General features: G+C 38.9%; 1 protein-coding gene and 1 pseudogene across 3 annotated transcripts in view; one reads left to right on the top strand and one right to left on the bottom strand.

The window, feature by feature from the left end:
* Positions 1–20,201, top strand: part of SETD2 (SET domain containing 2, histone lysine methyltransferase) — a 125,525-nt gene that overhangs the window by 22,891 nt on the left and 82,433 nt on the right. For all 3 annotated transcript variants that reach the window (XR_006965015.1, XR_006965014.1, XM_047095299.1), the window contains exons 2-5: positions 5,778–5,793; positions 7,642–12,005; positions 15,168–15,299; positions 18,659–18,787. Coding sequence is in view for 1 of the 3 variants with exons in the window: in XM_047095299.1 (XP_046951255.1) it covers positions 5,778–5,793; positions 7,642–12,005; positions 15,168–15,299; positions 18,659–18,787 (4,641 nt within the window). In the remaining 2 variants the exon portion in view is untranslated. The remainder of the gene's footprint in view (positions 1–5,777; positions 5,794–7,641; positions 12,006–15,167; positions 15,300–18,658; positions 18,788–20,201) is intronic.
* Positions 16,880–17,783, bottom strand: LOC124523533 (phosphatidylinositol N-acetylglucosaminyltransferase subunit C-like; annotated as a pseudogene).

Below are 20,201 nucleotides of genomic sequence, written 5' to 3'. Positions count from 1 at the left end.
GAAGAGTCCATACAGTGTTTTTCATAAAAAATTCTTATGGGGTGTAGATTTTGTGAGGGTATTTAAAAGTTTTTCATATTTGATTATCTTAAGTTGAAAAAATAATTTTTAGTTTTGAAATAATGTCAAACTTACAGAATGGCCAAAAACAATACAGAGATTTCCTATATACCCTTCACCCCATTGTGAACATTTTATCATTTATCATTCTTTCTACACACATACATTGCTTTTTTTTTTTTCTGAAATGTTTGATGGTTATAGTCATGATGCCTTTTACCCCCATATCCTTCAGTGTGTACTTGCCAAAAACAAAGGCATTCCCTTAATATAATCACTGTACAATTATCAATTTTGAGAAATTAACATGGATACAATTCTGTTTGCTAACTACAAACGTTAAACATTATTTTGACCAGTTTTAAATTTTGAAATTTATTTTTCCTGAAAACTGCCACTTTCCAGTGGTAACTTTCAAGTAAAATAAATTATAATATATGAATTTTAATATTAAAAGAGTATTATTTAATATTTTAATATATTAATTTTCTTAGGTCAGTATTCTTAAGTTGAGATCTAGCCTTAGATATCTGACAATTTTTTGTCTTTTTTTTTTTTTAACGTTTATTTATTTTTGGGACAGAGAGAGACAGAGCATGAACGGGGGAGGGGCAGAGAGAGAGGGAGACACAGAATCGGAAACAGGCTCCAGGCTCTGAGCCATCAGCCCAGAGCCTGACGCGGGGCTCGAACTCCCGGACCGCGAGATCGTGACCTGGCTGAAGTCGGACGCTTAACCGACTGCACCACCCAGGCGCCCCAACAATTTTTTTGTCTTCTTAAAAAAGGCCCATGTATCCCTCAAATGTGAGAAACACTGAGCATTTGAGGAGTATCTGATTTTTATTTTTTGTTTTTTATTTTTTCAGAGAGAGAGAAAGAACGAGCTAGCACTAGTGGGGGAGAGGGAAAGGGAAAGAGAGGGAAAGAATCTTAAGTAGGTTCCACTCTGAACGTGGATGTGGGGCGGGGCTTGATCCCACAACCTTGGGATCATGACCTGAACCAAAATCAGGTCAGTGCTCAAAGGCTGAGCCACTCAGGCATCCCAGGATTATCTGAGTTTTTAGTAAGAAGTCTTTAAAGATGAGATAGGAGTGGATCTTTAAAGTGTTATTAAAATCCACATAAAGTAATAAGTGCTGCTTCTGATTTGTAGTTCAGGAAATTCAGTGAACTGAAGGCCTGGAATGAGACCTTCTAGGATCACACTTTTAGCTTTACATCTAGGGCAGGAATTCTATCTCATTTGAGGTAAGTTCTTATCCAGATTCTTCGTAAACGTTTCTGATGAGGAGGAAACTTAAGTGCTGTGTACAGTGACACATTCTAGTTGCAGACGTATCACATCTGATTTTTATAAATCAGTAAGAAAGACCAACAACTCAACTGATTGGCCAAAGACCTGAAAAAGCACTTCCCAGCTAAAAGGAAACACCAATGACTTACAAACATGAAAAAGCTATTATGATGGTAGAACTAAAAATGAAGCTATGTCTGTTGTATGTTGATATATAATACCTAAGGCTTTAAATGAACAAAAACAAGGTATAGAAAGGTATGTTTCCTTTTGTGTGTTTTCTCCTTAAAAAGAGATACATATGCTCACATATGCACACAATTTCTGGAAGGATATACAAAACTTAACAATAGTTGCCACCGGAGAGAGATATCTAATTTTAGTTGTATATCTTTTTGTATTATGAATTTCTCTTGTGGGTGTGTGTATTTTTCAAATAAAATGAATTTAAAATGTTCATACTTAAAATGAGCTAAGATCTGTCATTCTGTCCTTCTGTTGGTCACAGGTCCAACTTTTGGAATTGTGCAAAATAGGACTATTTTATCTTTAAGTTTTCTGATATTTTATAAATAAATCACTGTGGTCTTGTAAGTGGTCTTTTCCCCAGTGTAACTAAAAATACTTGTTTAAGGGGCGCCTGGGTGGCTCAGTCAGTTAAGCGTCCGACTCCGGCTCAGGTCATGATCTCACGGTCCGTGAGTTCGAGCCCCGCTCGGGCTCTGTGCTGACAGCTCAGAGCCTGGAGCCTGCTTCCGATTCTGTGTCTCCCTCTGTCTCAAAAATAAATAAATATTTAAAAAAAAAATTTTTTTTAAATAAAAATACTTGTTTAACTGTAACTATTTCTTGTATGACCTGGTATCCAGAATAGACTCCCTTGCTATCCAACTTGTTTATATTTATGAATATTCTTGATATGGTCAAGTCTCTCTCATACCAGGCTTCCCTTTGGAGGCTTCAGTTTTTGTGTCCTAGCCAGAGAGATTGGGTAGTTAGTGGGTTGATTTTAATAATCATGTCATTTCTTTGGATCTTCGAACTGCTGTGATGAAATCTCTTAATTCCTTTTCCACATGTGCCCTGTGACCTCATTGAGATTTGTCACCATGTTGACCCAGATTAATCAACATTCTTGGAACAGTTCCTCAGCAAGCTGCAAATATTTGTCCTGTACATTTTTGACAGCTTGCTTCAATATTCCTGATTTTTCTTCTGTAGTAGCTTTTCAAAAGAAGAAATAAGGCCGTTCCAGCACAATCTTATGCTAAAGAGTTAAATGCCTGTTTGCGCATGCCTCATTATTTTTCATGTCAGAGATCCTGGGGACTCTGTATACCTTTGTTCCATCAGCCTTCCCTTGACATGTTATGTTATGTTATGTTATTTATCAAAACAAGTTTCCTTGTTATTAAACGTTTGTGACTGATTCTTGCTATTAATTGTGGCCTCACAATTTCACTTCTTCAAAAAGGTCTTGTCCTCTTATTATGGTGGCAGTCTGCTTCCGTGACCACAGCGAGCTATTGTCATTATTGGAAATGTACCCTAACTCTGTTACTCTGACCAGAATTTCCAGTTCTTTCACCTCACCCTTTTACCTCACTTTCTGGTTTCCAGCACATTTACTCTTTGAAGCTTCAAGCATCTTGCCCTTACCCTGTTCCTTCAGTTTATCAGCTTCTTCCAGATTTCTCTCTTCTCTGTTATCTATGGATTACTAGGTCAGTCATTTCAGTACTCTTGGGAATGCTCTCAGTTCTCTCATCTTGCTTGCTTTCTACCTCTCTTGTCCCATCCAGCTTCCTGGAGTAACTCACCAGTTGTTTCTTCTGGTTGTTTCTAGATAGTTTAATGCTGCCAGCCAAGTAGAATAAGTGTGCTGATAAGCTCTTATATAAATTAGTAATATAGTCCACTTCCATTTCTGTTTCTTACACTTGAATTTTAAGTATTTTGCCCTGTTTCTTCTCTCAACTTTCAGCTGAGGATGTGAGAGAGAAATGCTTACTTTATTTTGAAACTTAACTGTGTCTTCACTTATCTGTATTTCTTTCTGTCTTAAAAAAATTTTTTTTTATCTTTATTTATTTTTGAGAGAGAGAGAGAGTGTGAGTTGGGGAGGAGCAGAAAGAGAGTGAGATACAGAATCCGAAGCAAGCGCCAGGCTCTGAGCTGTCAGCACAGAGCCTGACACGGGGCCTGAACCAATAAACCATGAGATAATGACCTGAGCTGAAGTCGGAAGCTCAACCGACTGAGCCACCCAGGTGCCCCTCTTTTTTTTTTTTTTTAATTCATTTTGGGAGAAACAGAGTGAGTGGGGGAGGGGCAGTGGGGGGGGAAGGGCCGTGGGGGGGAGGGGAGAGAGAGAGAGAATGAATGAATGAATGAATGAATGAATCCCAAGCAGGCTCTGTGCTGCTAGCACAGAGCCTGTTATGGGGCTTGAACCCATGAAACCATGAGATCATGACCCAAACCAAAACCAAGAGTGGGACACTTAACCGACTGAGCCACCCAGGTGCCCCTGTGTCCCCTTCTTTCAAGATCATTCCCTTCAATCTGTTGTGATTCCATACTTTTTGTGATCTAAACACCTTGTTTGCTCACCTGCTCTATTTGTGATGAAGGAGAGAAGCAAGATACAGAATGGCTTGTATGGTATGATTGCTATACTTAAAAAGAAAGATCTGTGTTTAAGTACCACCCCCCCCCCCCCCCGCCCCCACCGACAACCATGTACACAAAAGAAGCATTAGAGGGCTCGGTAGACTAAGGTGTTAACAGCAGTCTCTGGATGTTGGATTGTGGACTCTTCATTTTGCTTGTTTTGTAATTTGAATTTTCTCTATTGAAATGCTTTTGCCATGAGAAAATTAAAAGGAAATTTATATTTCCCCCCGTATTTTTTGTACATGCTTATATTCTTTTTATTACAAACATCTTATTATCAAGTTCTGGGAAATGTCTTGCCATCTCTGTCAAGCAGTTCTCTGAATATCCACTGAAAAGGGGAGTATAAATAGGAATGACCTTCCAAATGCTCTGACATGTCCAGGTACCTTTTATGTTCTTGAAAAAATTCCACATGATACTAATTTAAATCAAATCTAGTAGGTCATGGATTGTAAGACACAACTATTTTATGAACCACTAAGAAAGGAAAACATTCTGCCAATCAAACTATGATGTTATTGATAGTATGATGCAGAGGTGTTATATGTGGGGAAAATGTACCTCACAGAATTAATGAAATATAGTTGTTCTCAGATTGCATCTGTGAAATGTTTAGTGGTTTTGGAATAGGAAAAAAGTGTTTAACCTTGACCTCGCTTCCAATCTCATCCTTGTATTGCCATCCTTTCCCCCTCTTCATTACTTGGTTTTTGTATGGCTATGTAGACACTGGTGAATGGACTGAATTATGATGGAGTGAAGCCTACATTTGGAGACCAGGTTTTTGTACATTTCTTTTAAGGGACATTTCAAACAGATGATTATACTCCAGTCTTGCCATGTAGCCTGCAGAGTGGTCTGCTTAAAATCCTAATCTGGCTGTCATCATCCAAAGCCCTTTTGTAGCTTCCTTTTCCCCAGGATGCCTTGGCGCACTGGTGTACACCAGACTTTTGGCTTTTGATTCCTCAGTCTCAGGACACAGTGTGGTTACCTTTTTTAGAACATAACTGTGAGCTCGGAGAGCCACATGCTGTGATGTGGAGCAGAGCGTATACCTTGTGTTCAGCAAAGGGACTGCTGAATGGACACCACAAAGGATTGAGAACCCCTAATCCATAAAATGAACTGTGTTTCTCCTTATGAGAAACCTGTCTGTGGACTTGGCTACTGTCCCCTATATTGGCTACTTTCTGCCTTACACTTTATACTCCGGTAATGCTGAACTGTTTATAGTTTTCTTGCACATGTTGTTCTGCGTTTTAATCTCTTTGCCTTTGTGGGGAATCTTCCTCTGCCTGGGATCTCCCTACAAATGTATCTTCAGGAACTACTCTTCTTTTAGGAAGGATTTTTTTGCTTTCCTATTCTTCTACTAAACTGAGTTATTAAACTGCATTTTCTCCCTTTGCTGTTACACTGCGCATATTTCTTTGTATTTATTCCATTATGTTGGAATTACTTTGTAACAAAATTGTATTTTGTTTTACAGGACATTAAGCTTTTTAAGGGCAGGGACTGTGTTCACCTTTTATTTCACAGTGCTGGTATTATCTTCAATAAATATTTGCTGTACTAAATGTAATTGAAACTTTGAAGGAATGAACAGCTCATGTCAAAAACCTATAGGTTGTCGGTATCCTAGGTTTTAATAATAAAAAACTTTGATTTCAATTGTTTTTAGTATTTATGATTTCTTTTTATTCTTTTGCATGCTCTCTTGGCTGGATGGCAATAGAGAAGAAGAAAATGAGGTAAGTATAATTTAACTAGTTATTCAATGATTATTGGATTATAAACTCAAAATTTAGCTATGTTTTTTGTTTTGTTTGGTTTTTAAGATTTTATATTTAAGCACTATCTACCCCCAGCTTGAGGCTCAAACTCAGCAATCCCAAGACCAAGTGTTGTTGCATGCTCCACTGACTGACTGAGAGCCAGGTGCCTCTAGCTATCATTTTCAGTGTGAAATGAAGAAATAGTTTTTGCTGAATTTTTGAATCTGTAGTAACTCCATTCCAAGGAGGAATGTTGTATATCTCAAGGAAATGGTTTTTAAAATGGAGCTTCAAAAGCTTTAGGCAAGGTAGTGGAAGCTGGGAGCTCTGGAGACAGCATTTACCTGTTTTTATGTATTGAGCTACCATGTAAGATTTCATTTGACAAGTGCATTCTGTTTCTTAAAAAATATTTGAAGACAACTGCTTTATGATAATGCATGAGAGAACATTTTTTTTCTCACTTGATTAGTGTATAATGTTGAAAACTGATGGCAGATTTTACCATATTGAAGGAGAAAACTATTCTCTTAACCAGAGTTGATTAAAGAACATCCATTAAAAAAATATTGCGGATGACCAGTGTACCATCTTTAATTTAGACTTGAGTTTGTTTCTTATAGATTTTTCTGATGTTCTCTCTACCACCTAGGTTTTGCCTTTAACTTCTAAAGCCTACCATTTCCTTTGGTGGTTTGGCAAATGATGGAAGGAAAAATTTTCTTAGGTATATACTTTGTAGTTGTTGCTCCTAGAGTAGGGTTGGACTATAAATCAGCATGGCCTGAGTGTGTGAGGCCCGGGCAGAGACAGTGGTAGTGTGCCAGGGCAGAGTAATTTATAGTAAAGCAGAACTGGGCCTCATTTGCTTACCTCATCTACAAAACGAGATAGGAGACTGCTCTAGACCAGTGGTTTTTCAGATCTGTAAAGTCCATCAGAATTGTCTCATGTGCTTGTTTTCCAAAAACAAACCCAAACAAAACATACTTTGTTGCCTTAGATCTAGTTGTGTTGCAGATCTGTATTTTATGAAGCACCTAAGTGATTCTGTGTGATGCCAGAACACCACTATAATGGCTTCTGATGTTTCTTCTCAGAACACAGGAACAAACTATTTTCACACTGAGATGTTAATTATTGCTCTCTATCTACATGTCATTTTGTGTTCTATATTGAAGTACATGTTGGATTTTTTTTTTTTTATTCTCATTAAAAAGTCTGCCTGGAAAAAAAAGTTATAAAAACAGATACATTCTGTTTTTATATTTATATATATTTACATATATATATATTATTTATATATATATAAATATATATATATTTTATTTTTATATATATATATATTTTTTTAAACAATTATTTATTTTTGAGACAGAGAGAGACAGAGCATGAACGGGGGAGGGTCAGAGAGAGAGGGAGACAGAATCTGAAACAGGCTCCAGGCTCTGAGCTGTCAGCACAGAGCCCGACGCGGGGCTCGAACTCATGGACTGCGAGATCATGATCTGAGCTGAAGTCGGCCCCTTAACCGACTGAGCCACCCAGGTGCCCCAAAACAGATAAATTCTTTATGTAAGAGACAAAAATAGGAAAGTATGGGTAATTGTTGAAACTTGGGGTGGGTACTTAAGGGTTTATTATACTATTCTCTATACTTTTGTGTATGTTTCAAATTTTCTATAATGAAGTTTTATCTAGCTTAGTGAAATTCATACTGTCCTTAAAGAGGATTTTTCATTTTCCTGACATTTTAAACTGTAATGCTAGCCATTTGAAAGTAACTTTATTGTTGTAGTAACTGCTTGTTTTGTTCACTTATAGGCAAAGATTGAAAATGTGCAGAAAACAGGTTTCTTCAAAGGACCAATGTTCAAAGGTGTTGCTTCTAGTCGATTTTTACCTAAAGGCACCAAGACAAAAGTTAATTTGGAGGAACAGGGACGACAAAAGGTGTCTTTCAGCTTCAGCCTTACAAAGAAAACTTTGCAGAATAGGTTTCTGACTGCACTTGGCAATGAAAAGCAAAATGATACTCCAAACTCCCCAGCTGGACCTCTTCAAGTAGACTTGACTCCTAAAATTAAAATGGACGTTGGAGATACCTTATCTACTACAGAAGAATCTTCCCCACCAAAATCAAGGGTAGAATTGGGCAAAATTCATTTTAAGAAACACCTGCTTCATGTGACGTCCAGGCCACTGCTGACTACAGCCACAGCAGTGGTGTCTCCACCTCCTCCAGTAGTACCATTACCAGCAGTCATAGCAGAATCAACAACTGTAGATTCACCACCCTCTTCTCCACCTCCACCACCTCCACCTCCCCAGGCCACGACACCCTCACCAGCACCAGTAACAGAGCCAGTGGCCTTGCCACACACACCAATCCCAGTTCTGATGACAGCACCAGTAGATGTAGCAGTTAGAACACTGAAGGAACCACCAGTTACGACTGTACCAGAATCTTCAGACGTGGACACTAAGCAGGATGCTGTATCTAATAGTTCAGAAGAACACATAACTCAGAATTTGAATGAGCAAGCAGATACTCCCTCACAAAAAGAAGATTCCCATATTGGGAAGGAAGAAGAAATTCCAGATAGTTCTAAGAGTAATCTGGGCTCTAAAAAAACAGGTTCTAAGAAGAAATCCTCACAATCCGAAGGCACCTTTCTTGCTTCAGAATCTGATGAAGATTCTGTACGGACTTCCTCAAGTCAAAGATCACATGATTTAAAATTTTCAGCAAGCATTGAAAAGGAAAGAGATTCAAAAAAGAGCTTAGCACCTTTAAAAAGTGAGGATTTAGGGAAATCTTCACGATCTAAAACAGAGAGAGATGATAAATATTTTAGCTACTCAAAACTTGAAAGAGATACTCGGTATATATCTTCTCGATGTAGATCAGAGAGGGAGCGAAGGCGGAGCAGATCTCGTTCAAGATCTGACAGAGGCTCTAGAACTAGTTTATCCTATTCCCGGTCGGAACGATCCCATTATTATGACTCTGATCGTCGCTACCATCGGAGTTCCCCTTACCGAGAGAGGGCTCGCTATTCTCGGCCATATACAGATACCAGAGCTCGGGAGAGTTCTGACTCAGAAGAGGAGTATAAGAAGACCTACTCAAGGCGCACCTCATCCCATTCCTTCTCTTACAGAGACCTAAGGACATCATCATCCTATTCTAAATCTGATCGGGACTGCAAAACTGAGTCCTCTTACTTAGAGATGGAGAAAAGAGGAAAGTATTCTTCAAAAGTAGAAAGAGAATCCAAAAGGACTTCAGAAAATGAAGCAATGAAAAGATGTTGTTCTCCCCCTAATGAACTGGGATTCCGACGGGGCTCATCCTATTCCAAGCATGATAACAGTGGTTCCCGTTACAAATCTGCCCTTTCAAAGTCTGTATCCAAGTCCGATAAATTTAAGAATTCTTTCTGTTGTACAGAATTAAATGAGGAAATCAGATCATCTCATTCTTTTAATTTACAGGCTCCTTGTTCAAAAGGTAGTGAATTAAGAATGATTAGTAAAATTCCTGAAAGAGAAAAGACTGGGTCTCCATCACCATCAAATCGATTAAATGATTCACCTACTTTTAAAAAGCTAGATGAATCCCTTATTTTTAAATCTGAATTTATAGGACATGATAGCCATGATAGTATTAAAGAATTAGACTCTTTATCTAAAGTGAAGAATGATCAGTTAAGAAGTTATTGTCCCATAGAATTAAATATAAATGGATCTCCTGGGGCAGAATCTGATTTGGCAACATTTTGCACTTCTAAAACTGACACTGTTTTGATGTCTTCTGATGATAGTGTGACTGGATCAGAGGTATCCCCTTTGGTCAAAGCATGCATGCTTTCATCAAATGGATTTCAGAATATTAATAGATGTAAAGAGAAAGACTCAGACAATACATGCATGCTGCGTAGTAAGTCAGGAAGCCCATTTAGAGAAACAGAACCTACAGTGTCGCCACACCAAGATAAACTCATGTCTTTGCCAGTTACGACTATAGATTATTCCAAAACTGTAATTAAAGAACCAGTCGATATGGCAGTTTCTTGTTGTAAAACCAAAGATTCAGATCTATACTGTACTTCAAATGACACCAACCCTTCTTTGCGTCATTCTGAAGCTGAAAAGATTGAGCCTTCGGTTATGAAGATTTCTTCAAATAGCTTTATGAATGTGCATTTGAAATCAAAAACAGTTATATGCGATAATAGAAATCTGACAGATCAGCACTCAAAATTTGCACGTGAAGAATATAAGCAGAGCGTTGGTAGCACCAGTTCAGCTTCTGTTAATCATTTTGATGACATATATCAACCGATAGAGAGTTCAGGCGTTGCTTCATCTCTTCAGAGTCTGCCACCAGGAGTAAAAGTGGACAGTTTAACTCTCTTACAATGTGGAGAGAACGCATCTCCAGTTTTGGATGCTGTGCTGAAGAGTAAAAGCACAGAGTTTGTAAAGCATGCAGAGAAAGAAACCATCATAGAAGTAGGTAGCGGCCTTCCTGATTCAGGAAGGGGATTTGCCTCTTGGGAAAACAGGCATAATAATGGGCTCTCTGGGAAATGTGTGCAAGAGGCTCAAGAAGAAGGGAATTCCATAGTGCTTGAGAGAAGAGGAAGGTCAGAAATCTCTTTAGATGAAGAAGGAGGGAGAAGACATGCTCATACTTCTGATGACTCAGAAGTTGTATTTTCTTCTTGTGACTTGAATTTAACCATGGAGGACAGTGATGGCATAACATATACCTTAAAATGTGACAGTAGTGGTCACGCCTCAGAGATCGTATCCACTGTCCATGAAGATTATTCTGGTTCTTCTGAAAGCTCAAGTGATGAAAGTGACTCTGAAGATACAGATTCTGATGATAGCAGTTTTCCAAGAAACCGTCTTCAGTCTGTTGTGGTAGTCCCAAAGAATTCTACTTTGCCCACGGAAGAAACCAGTCCGTGTTCTTCTCGGAGTAGTCAAAGTTACAGACACTATTCTGACCACTGGGAAGATGAGAGATTGGAGTCGAGGAGACATTCATATGAGGAAAAATTTGACAGTGTAGCAAGTAAACCCTGTTCTCAGACTGAGAAGTTCTTCCATCATAAAGGAACAGAGAAGAATCCGGAAATTTCTTTTACACACCCTAGCAGAAAACAGATAGATAACCACCTGTCTGAAATTGTTCATCCTCAGAGTGACGGGGTTGATAGTACAAGTCATACAGATGTGAAATCTGACTTTCTAGGTCATCCAAATTCTGAGGAAACAGCAAAAGCCAAAATAGCCTCTAGGCAGCAAGAAGAGCTGCCAGTTTATTCTTCTGACGATTTTGAAGACATCCCGAATAAGTCTCGGCAACAAACCATTTTCCCTAACAGGCCAGATAGTAGACTGGGAAAAACAGAGTTGAGTTTTTCTTCCTCTTGTGAGATCTCCCGAGTGGATGGCTTCCGCTCATCAGAAGAGCTCAGGAACCTAGGGTGGGAATTCTCTCAACAAGAAAAGCCTACTACCACATATCAGCAACCTGACAGCAGCTATGGAGCCTGTGGTGGACACAAGTATCAGCAAAGTGCAGAACATTATGGTGGGACACGTAATTACTGGCAAGGTAACGGCTACTGGGATCCAAGATCAGCAGGTAGACCTCCTGGAACAGGGGTTGCGTATGATCGAATTCAAGGGCAGGTACCAGATTCCTTAACAGATGACCGTGAAGAGGAGGACAGTTGGGATCAATGTGCAGGGTCTCACTTTTCAAGCCAGTCCAGTAAATTTTTTCTATCCCTTCAGAAGGACAAGGGGTCCGTGCAGGCACCTGAAATAAGCAGCAATTCCATTAAGGACTCTTTAGCTGTGAATGAAAAGAAAGATCTTTCAAAAAACTTAGAAAAAAATGATATGAAAGATAGAGGACCTCCTAAAAAAAGGAGACCGGAATTGGAGAGTGATTCTGAAAGCGATGGTGAACTTCAGGACAGAAAGAAAGTTCGAGTGGCAGTAGAGCAGGGAGAAACGGCAGTGCCCCCAGCCTCAGCACTGGTTGGGCCTTCCTGTGTCATGGAGGATTTCAGGGACCCACAGCGATGGAAAGAATGTGCCAAGCAAGGGAAGATGCCCTGTTACTTTGATCTGATTGAAGAAAATGTTTATTTAACAGAAAGGTAAGCTTAATTAATGCTTGTCCAACAAATTTTAATGTCTTTTTTGTTGAAAAAGTTAGCTTTCAACAGTTCAGAACATATTGAGGTCAATTGTATGAAATACAGTTGCATAATAGGATATAAGTTAAAAAGTCTAAAAATCCTATTCACCTATTTAAATTTGATGGCAGAATCCTTCCCTCAGTATCCCTTCCTCCACCCCCCACAGGAAGGGAATGTCTAAAAAAAAAAAATTTTTTTTTTTTTTTGGTCTCATTATCTTTTTGGTTCTGAAAGTATGATTTAGGCCAGCCCTATTTTTAAGTTCCTTTTACATGTGAAACTGATGAAACACAAAATAAAGTCCCAGCAAAACAGCCTGCTCTTAAAAAAGTAGTTGTGCTGGATTTTTTTCCTTTTGAAAAATGTTCATAATGAAGTATCTTTGAAGGATGCTTTATAAAGCGGGATGCTTTATAAAGCGGGAACCACATTAGAACATCATTTTCTGTTCATTATTTTTTAGTCTGTTGCTAATTGATTACATTTGGCAATAGCATAACCAGTATTTTAGAAATAGGTGGTATAGTGGTTTCCTACAGACCCCTAACCTGAAACAAGGGGATAATGAGAATAGGAGTAATGGAAGACAGACTCCTTCAAAGCAGAGCTGCTCAGTCTGCTTTCTTTCACCCTTCCTCGACGGTTTCTTCATTTTTCTAGTATGAATATATGTGAAATATGCCTTTTTGAAAAAAATCTGTCTTACATCCATTTTCCTTTTGGAAATTTCTCCTCTATTTGAAAATCTGCTTAACCATCATCCCTTTAAGCGTTAAAAATTTTTTTGTTTAATGAAATTTTTTCACTGGTTAAGGTAAAATTAGGTCTCATGAGAAGTTTTTCGTATTTTAACAAAAACCTTTTTATGATATAGAGAGCCTCTTCTATCTAGTAAATTAGGTTTAAATTTAAAATACTGAATCTTTTAAGTAGTAGTTTTTAGGAATTGTGTGAGTACATTGATGCAGCTTCCAGGGTCTTTGTAAAAGAATAGAAGTAAAACTAATTAACCCAACCCTCTGGGATTTACTCAGCACTGAGATCCAGATAAATCTACCACCTGCATATATGCATTATAGATCTGGTTTGGTGGAGGGGGCACCTGGGTGGTTCAGCGGTTAAGTGTCCGACCTCAGCTCAGGTCATGATCTCACAGTTTGTGAGTTTGAGCCCCACATTGGGGTCAGTGCTGACAGCTCAGAACCTGGAGCCAGCTTCAGATTCTGTGTCTCCCCGTGTCTCTGCCTTTCCCCGCTTGTGCTCTGTCTCTCTCAAAAATAAAAATAAACATTAAAAAAAAAGATCTAGTTGGTGGAAACATTGGAGAGCCTTTTTAGAGTGGGAACGTTTTTAAAGAGCCTGTTGTTATATGCTGGGCCTTTCGGAGCCACCAAGAAAACTAATTATTGAAAAATAGTATTGAAGATGGTGAAAAAATTTTTCTTAGGTCTAATGAAAATAGGGTTACCTGAATCTGTGGCCATGAGTCCTTATCTGACCTTATGGAGCAATACAAAATAAAGCTACTGCTGATTCTTCAAAATTACAATTCTTAAAGTACTTGTAAACAGATATTTTGTTTGTCTTCAGTCCTGATTTCTTCAGGCTGAGAATATTCATATACTCATTAATGAATTATATCTTGAAACAGCTGAGTCATTCTTGTTTTACTCATAGGTAGTTGAAACCATCAAGACACTCTTCAGGTACTTTATAAACATTGAACATATGTTGAAGATGAAAGCAGATTAGTTAGGAGATTAAGACAGCCACATAGAACAGCGGTGCTCTTCACTGTCTGATAGTTGGAGAGTAAGTCAGACTGCCCTAATCTTAAGGAGATCTTCTTCATTTCTGATTTTTTTTTAACAAAAGAAAGTTCAACACAAAGGCCAGGAAATAATCACATTTTCACTTTTTCTTTGCAAACTCTGGCATAGGTATTTATGAACCTAACCCATTTTGAACAGTTTCCCCTTTTACTCCCAAATCAGTTAGTCTGTTGGGAAAGTTTAGTCCTCTGATTATTCTGTAATACCTGATTATTCTGTAATACAGTTCTATAAATTATGCTTCATTCTTTTCTTATTCAGTTTTCTTTTAAACAAGATTTTTAGAAATACAGTGTTACTGAAAGATTCTCTCTGAAAGATTGAGTTAAACTCTTAATTAAAAATTACCTATTTTTAAATTTATTTTTTTTAGCAACTCCTTTTCTTCCTCTGCCTTTCTTTCTTTGCTGTGTCTCAACCATTATTTGTCTATCCAGGAGGACTAATTCTTATATGTTTTGTTTGTTTACTTTGAGAGAGTGAGAGAGTAGGGGAGGGGAGAGAGAGAGGGAGAGAGAGAGAATCCCAAGCAGGCTCTGTGTTGATCGGGGCTCAATCTCATGACTGTGAGATCATAACCTGAGTCAAAATCAAGAGTTGGACGCTTAAGGGGCGCCTGGGTGGCTCAGTCGGTTAAGCGGCCGACTTTGGCTCAGGTCATGATCTCGCGGTCCGTGGGTTCGAGCCCCACGTCTGGCTCTGTGCTGACAGCTCAGAGCCTGGAGCCTGTTTCAGATTCTGTGTCTCCCTCTTTCTCTGACCCTCCCCTGTTCATGCTCTCTCTCTCTCTGTCTCAAAAATAAGTAAAATGTTAAACAAAAATTAAAAAAAGAGTTGGACGCTTAACTGACTGAGCCACCCAGGTACCCCCAGGAGGACTCATTCTTAAACTTCACTTTCATCAGCTGTGTTACTTTCTGATCCTCATGAGTTTTCCTGTGTTTTATTTTTCCTGAGCCCAGTAGGACAGTTGACCCTTGAAATTGCTCAGAATTTGAGGTTTAATTGACTTGGAGTGAGAAATGAGGGCTCAGTCCAAAATGATAGACTTGAACTCTTATCTTCCCACTTGCCAGGGCTCAGGTTGCCTCTTGTTTGTGTAACATAATTCTTAGTGTTTTCAGTTTCACAATTGCTAGTGATTAGATGTTTTCTTCCTTTTGAATGTTTAACTTAACCAGAATCATTAAATATGAAACTAATGAGATTTAGCACATATTTGATTGTGTACATTGTATCATTACCAGGAGATTTCTTAAACCAATTCTTACAAAATTTTATCTAATAGAAAGAAGAATAAATCACATCGGGATATTAAGCGAATGCAGTGTGAGTGTGCACCTCTTTCTAAAGATGAAAGAGCGCAAGGTGAAATAGCATGTGGGGAAGATTGTCTTAATCGACTCCTCATGATTGAATGGTAAGTAAATTGAAATGCTCTGATATTGCTCATTCTGTTAAATGTCCCAAAATATTAATTAGTAATGAATAAAATTTAACCTTTCTTCTTTTACCTAGTATTATTTATAAGCAATAAAATCTCCAATGTATAATAGCATTTATAAGGAGACAAATTTCCCTTGCATTATTCATTATAGTATACATTTTAAGTACTCTGTAAAGTAGCCCTTAACCTTTTGTTTCTTATGTTTGTCCTAAGAGGCAAATGTTGGTCTTTTTGAGCTTTTACTATCAAATAAGATAAAACCCTAGCATTTCAAAAGGATATAAAGTAAAATGTCTTCCCACTTCCAAACCTCAGTCCGTTTGTAGTCTTTTCAGATAATTTTTATGCCTATACCAAAATATTTCCTCATTTTATGTATAGAAATGAAATCTTTCTATATGTACTTTTTTGAGTTTTATTCCCTCACCTTGGCCCAAACACACATGTTCTCACACACTCTCACACACTCTCATACACTCTTAATTAAATAAATTTTGGAGACCTGTTCAGTGCTACACGTGCAGACTTAGCTAAATCTTTCCCTTGGCTGCTTTATATAGTCTATTTATAGTTAACTCATAATTATTAATTTTCAAAGATAGATATTTGCTTCTGTATTTTTCTTTCTTTTTTTTAAAAAATTTTTTGAATGTTTATTTTTGAGAGAGAGAGAGAGAGTGAACAGGAGAGGGGCAGAGAGAGAGGGAGACACAGAATCCGGAGCAGGTTCCAGGCTCTGAGCTGTCAGCACAGAGCCTGATGCGGGGCTTGAACTCGTGAACTATGAGATCATGACCTGAGCCAAAGTTGGACACTTAACTGACTGAGCCACCCAGGTGCCCCTGCTTTTGCATTTTTCTTATAAACAGTAAACATCTTTACATTGAAAATTGTGTGATTAAAATTTTTTACCAATTTTATGAAAAATTTGTTTCCTTAATATTTTTTTTAATGTTTATTTGTTTTGAGAGAGAGAGAGCGAGCGAGCATGCGAGTCGGGGGAGGGGCAGAGAGAGGGAAAGAGAGAATCCCAAACAGGCTCTGAGCTATCAGTGTGTAGAGCCTGACACAGGGCTCAATCCCACGAACCGTGAGATCATGATCTGAGTCCAACCCAGGAGTTGGGCGCTTAACCAACTGAGCCATCCAGGTGCCCCAGTATCCTTATTTTTTAACATGGAAAGAATATTAAGGTGATTTATAGTGTAGATACCTTGTTTTCAGTGTTGATGAATGGTTTTCTTTCTTTTTTTTTTTCTTTTTTTTTTTGGATGTGTTGTTTTTTTTTTTTTAATAGAAACCACATCACTTCATTTGTTACAGCAGTAATGAGGCAATAATTCAAGAGGGTCCCAGAAAGCTTTTTCATCCACAAAATAACAGAAAGAAAAAGCACCTTCACCACTCAGCTCTTGGTTAGCTTTTTCTTTTGATCTCTGTTCCCCTACCCACAATAGTATGTTGCTTCCAGAATGGGATTCTGCCTTCGAATGTTGTATGAGTCGGGAGGCTAGTCTACCAGCTTCCCTTAAGACCGAATGGAAGTTCCTAACTTAGCTGAGAAACCTGGACAAGTCTTCTTTGATTTCAGCCTCATCCCAAGGCCCATGAATGTTTTCTTTAAAAAGCTGCAGGCGAATGAGGTAGAAAAGGCAGAGACAAGAGATGGAAACCAGCAGAAGGGCAAAGAGGATGGCTCCCACAGCACTAATGGACAGCAGGCCTCCCAAGGCTGAAAATGCAAAAAGCAGTGTGACACCCATGTAGCTACGGGGAGTACATGCCTTCAGTTTCTTCTGCAACATGGGCCACAGGGCAAAAATCTGGATGGCAAAAGTCAGCATGATGAAGGCATGCAGGGAACGGGGCAGGCATGAGGCAAGGCAGACAGAAGCAAAGGTGGCCATGTTCAAGGACAGTGTGCTGGATACAATGGCAGCATTGGCACCATAGTCAGAAAATGAGGCAGCCTAAAAGCATGAAGACTGACATGGCATAGATGGTGTCAGTGCTGACAGACTCAGGGTCTTCAGCACTGGGGAAGAACCGTAGGTGAAAGTAATGAAAATCAGGTGAAAGTAATGAAAATCAGGGCACTCTTCAAGTCAGCCCACCAGGTCCGCCCCCTCTTCTTCCGTCCTTCACCTCTGTCAATGAGATCAAACAAAACATAGCCAATCAGTGAAGAAGCCAGGCCAGTCCCAGAGAGCCATTGGGGGGCCAGAAGGCCCTCATCCATATACCACCAGATGACCACAAACACACAGACACTGCACACTGCTGTATCACCACGTTTGACTCGAAGACCACAGCCCGGTACTGGTATTTCCGGGCGTAGATGTTTTTCCGGAGCTCTTCCAGGAAACGCCGGTCCACGTGGTTATCGGGAAATGGCTATCGCTCATACAAGACCTGCCACTTGGCCTGCTTAGTGTCAGCTACAGGCTGGGTCCCCATTACCCTCTCCCTCAAACTCAGGCCAGCTCAGTCTCCCTTGCAGAAGTCCACGTGGTTCTTGTTCCTTACAAAGTTCTGAAATAAGACCTCTCTGGAAATCCCATGCTGGGTGGTGGCTGATACTGCACCGACCTTCCCTTGCTTTCAAAGGCAGCAACCCAGGCTAGGCCTGCAACAGATGAGTTTGTTCTCTGAGGCAGAACAGTACGGCCAAGTTCCTGCCCGCAGTTACTCAGGCTGCGCGGCCGGGAAGGGCGGCCGCCCACCTCCTTCCCCATCCGGGGCGCCAGGGGTTGCTGAACTGTTTTCTTTCAAGGCCCAGATTTTGGTTTTGCTCATGTTCAAGTATTATGAGAACAAAACCTATACCTCAGAAAATTAAAGAGAAAGCATTTTTGGCAATTCCTTTATCTAAATTGAAAGTAGAGATGACATTATGCATGTAAGAAGAGGAGACGTGAGACTTAGCCCTATTCTCCTAAGTTGACAGTGTAGCTCTGGTCTCTGCGTTCTTCTGACTTTCCTGCCAGCCTTGCTAAAGAGATAGGAAGTATAGGATATCTTTCTTCTCATGTTTCTCACACTTAAACTTCTAGTAGTTGTCAGGATTAGGTTCAAATTTAGCCTGGTATGCAGAGCTCTTCATCGTATATCAACAACCTGCCTTTCCATCTTCCAGCAATCCACCTTTCTTGTCAGTGATCCTCAGCTGTTTTATTCTCCTTTCCTCAGGTGGGCCTTGTTTCCTATTTCTGCACATGGGCAGGCTCTGTGGTATCTCATTTTTTGTTTGTTTGTTTGTTTGTTAATCCACATCCTATTTGTCATTAGAGATTCTGCTTTGAAGAATTGATTTTCTCTGTTTCTCATTTCAGTTCTTCTCGGTGTCCGAATGGGGATTATTGTTCCAATAGACGGTTTCAGAGAAAACAGCATGCAGATGTGGAAGTCATACTCACAGAAAAGAAAGGCTGGGGCTTGAGAGCTGCGAAAGACCTTCCTTCGTAAGTTATGTTGTAATCATCTTTCATTTCCTTTTTGTGTTGTTGAAGTTGGTTAGCTACTTTGTAGGAAGGAAAATAACGTGTCTATTATACTGAAGTTTAATAATGTTTATTGTGTAGAATGACCACCTGGTAACTAGTTTAAAAAATTTTTTTTTCCATTTCTTTTAGGAAATTAAAAAAAGAAAACAAAAAAAAAACTCCTCTGTCTCTGTATATGAAGAGCATTTTGTCATTTGTGACATTTGGACCAGATAGGTCCTTCTTTGTATGACAGTTACTTTTCCTTTAATTCCAAGCAGTTACCAGTGTTTGCTGTAGACCCCCAGAATCACTATGAAACTGTAAGGATTTGGGACAGAATTGATTAGTTAGTTTATATAAAACTGAGTTGGAGAGGGGGTGCCTGGGTGGCTCAGTCGATTGTCTGACTCTTGATTTTGGCTCAGGTCATGATCCCAGCGTCGTGGGATTGAGCCCTGTATTGGGCTCTGTACTGAGTGTGAGCCTGGTTGGGAGTCTCTCTCTCCTTCTCTTCCTCTCCCCTCCTTGTGCTCTCTTTCTCTCTCTCTCTAAAATTAAAAAATAATAATAATTAAATAGATAAACCTTGGAGTAAGAGAGGAAGAGAGTATCTGAGATGATTGAGGTAGGGATTAAAAACAATTAATAAACATTTATTGAATGAGTAAATGTTGCTTTCTACCTAATTCCTGTAACTTTTTTGTACATAATGCAATAAAAGGTTCACTTTATTTTCTACCATATTTAGTGTTTCCTTTAAACAGTAAGTTTTTTATGGAAAGCATATTTAAGTATCATGAAAGATGAGTACCTTTTTCTTTAAATATATACAGATTACATGTGTTTATGATTGAAAAAGTCTTTTAAATATGTAAAAGGAGTAAAGGAAGAAAATAAAACTGTTTCTTAAAGCTTTCTTAAGCTCCTCACGAAGAACCCTGCTTTGGTAAAATACCCTAGACTGGATATTTTCAGGTTTCCCATATTTTCCTACTCCTTTAATTTCCATATGCTAATGGTAGTGCTGGTTTCATAAATTTTTAGTTCGAAACTGTGTAGATGTTCATGAATAGAGTATTCATTCCCGTTGAACAGGGACATTGTCCAATATACATAGGATGAGGAGGTCTTTGGAACAAATCTACTAGTTAGTGTTAAATATCATGACATTCTCTCTGTATATTGTACCTGTTTCTTCTCTACTGAAGATACTAAATAACTGAGGAAAGACTGGTCAGGGGTGGAAGGTAACTTGAAAGAAGCCAAGGAGAGAGATTAATCATAATTACTGATAAATGCTAGAAAAAACTCACAGAGAATGCAGTCAGAGAAAAGATGGGTTTATAAATTTTTTTAAGTTTATTTAAGAGCGAGAACGAGCAGAGAGAAG

Source organism: Lynx rufus, unplaced genomic scaffold (assembly GCF_022079265.1).
Source record: "Lynx rufus isolate CCGP_SWC_20201006 ecotype Redwood Valley unplaced genomic scaffold, mLynRuf1.p SCAF_4, whole genome shotgun sequence".
Classification (NCBI taxonomy): Eukaryota; Metazoa; Chordata; class Mammalia; order Carnivora; family Felidae; genus Lynx; species Lynx rufus.
This window is presented reverse-complemented; position numbering and strand designations above follow the sequence as displayed.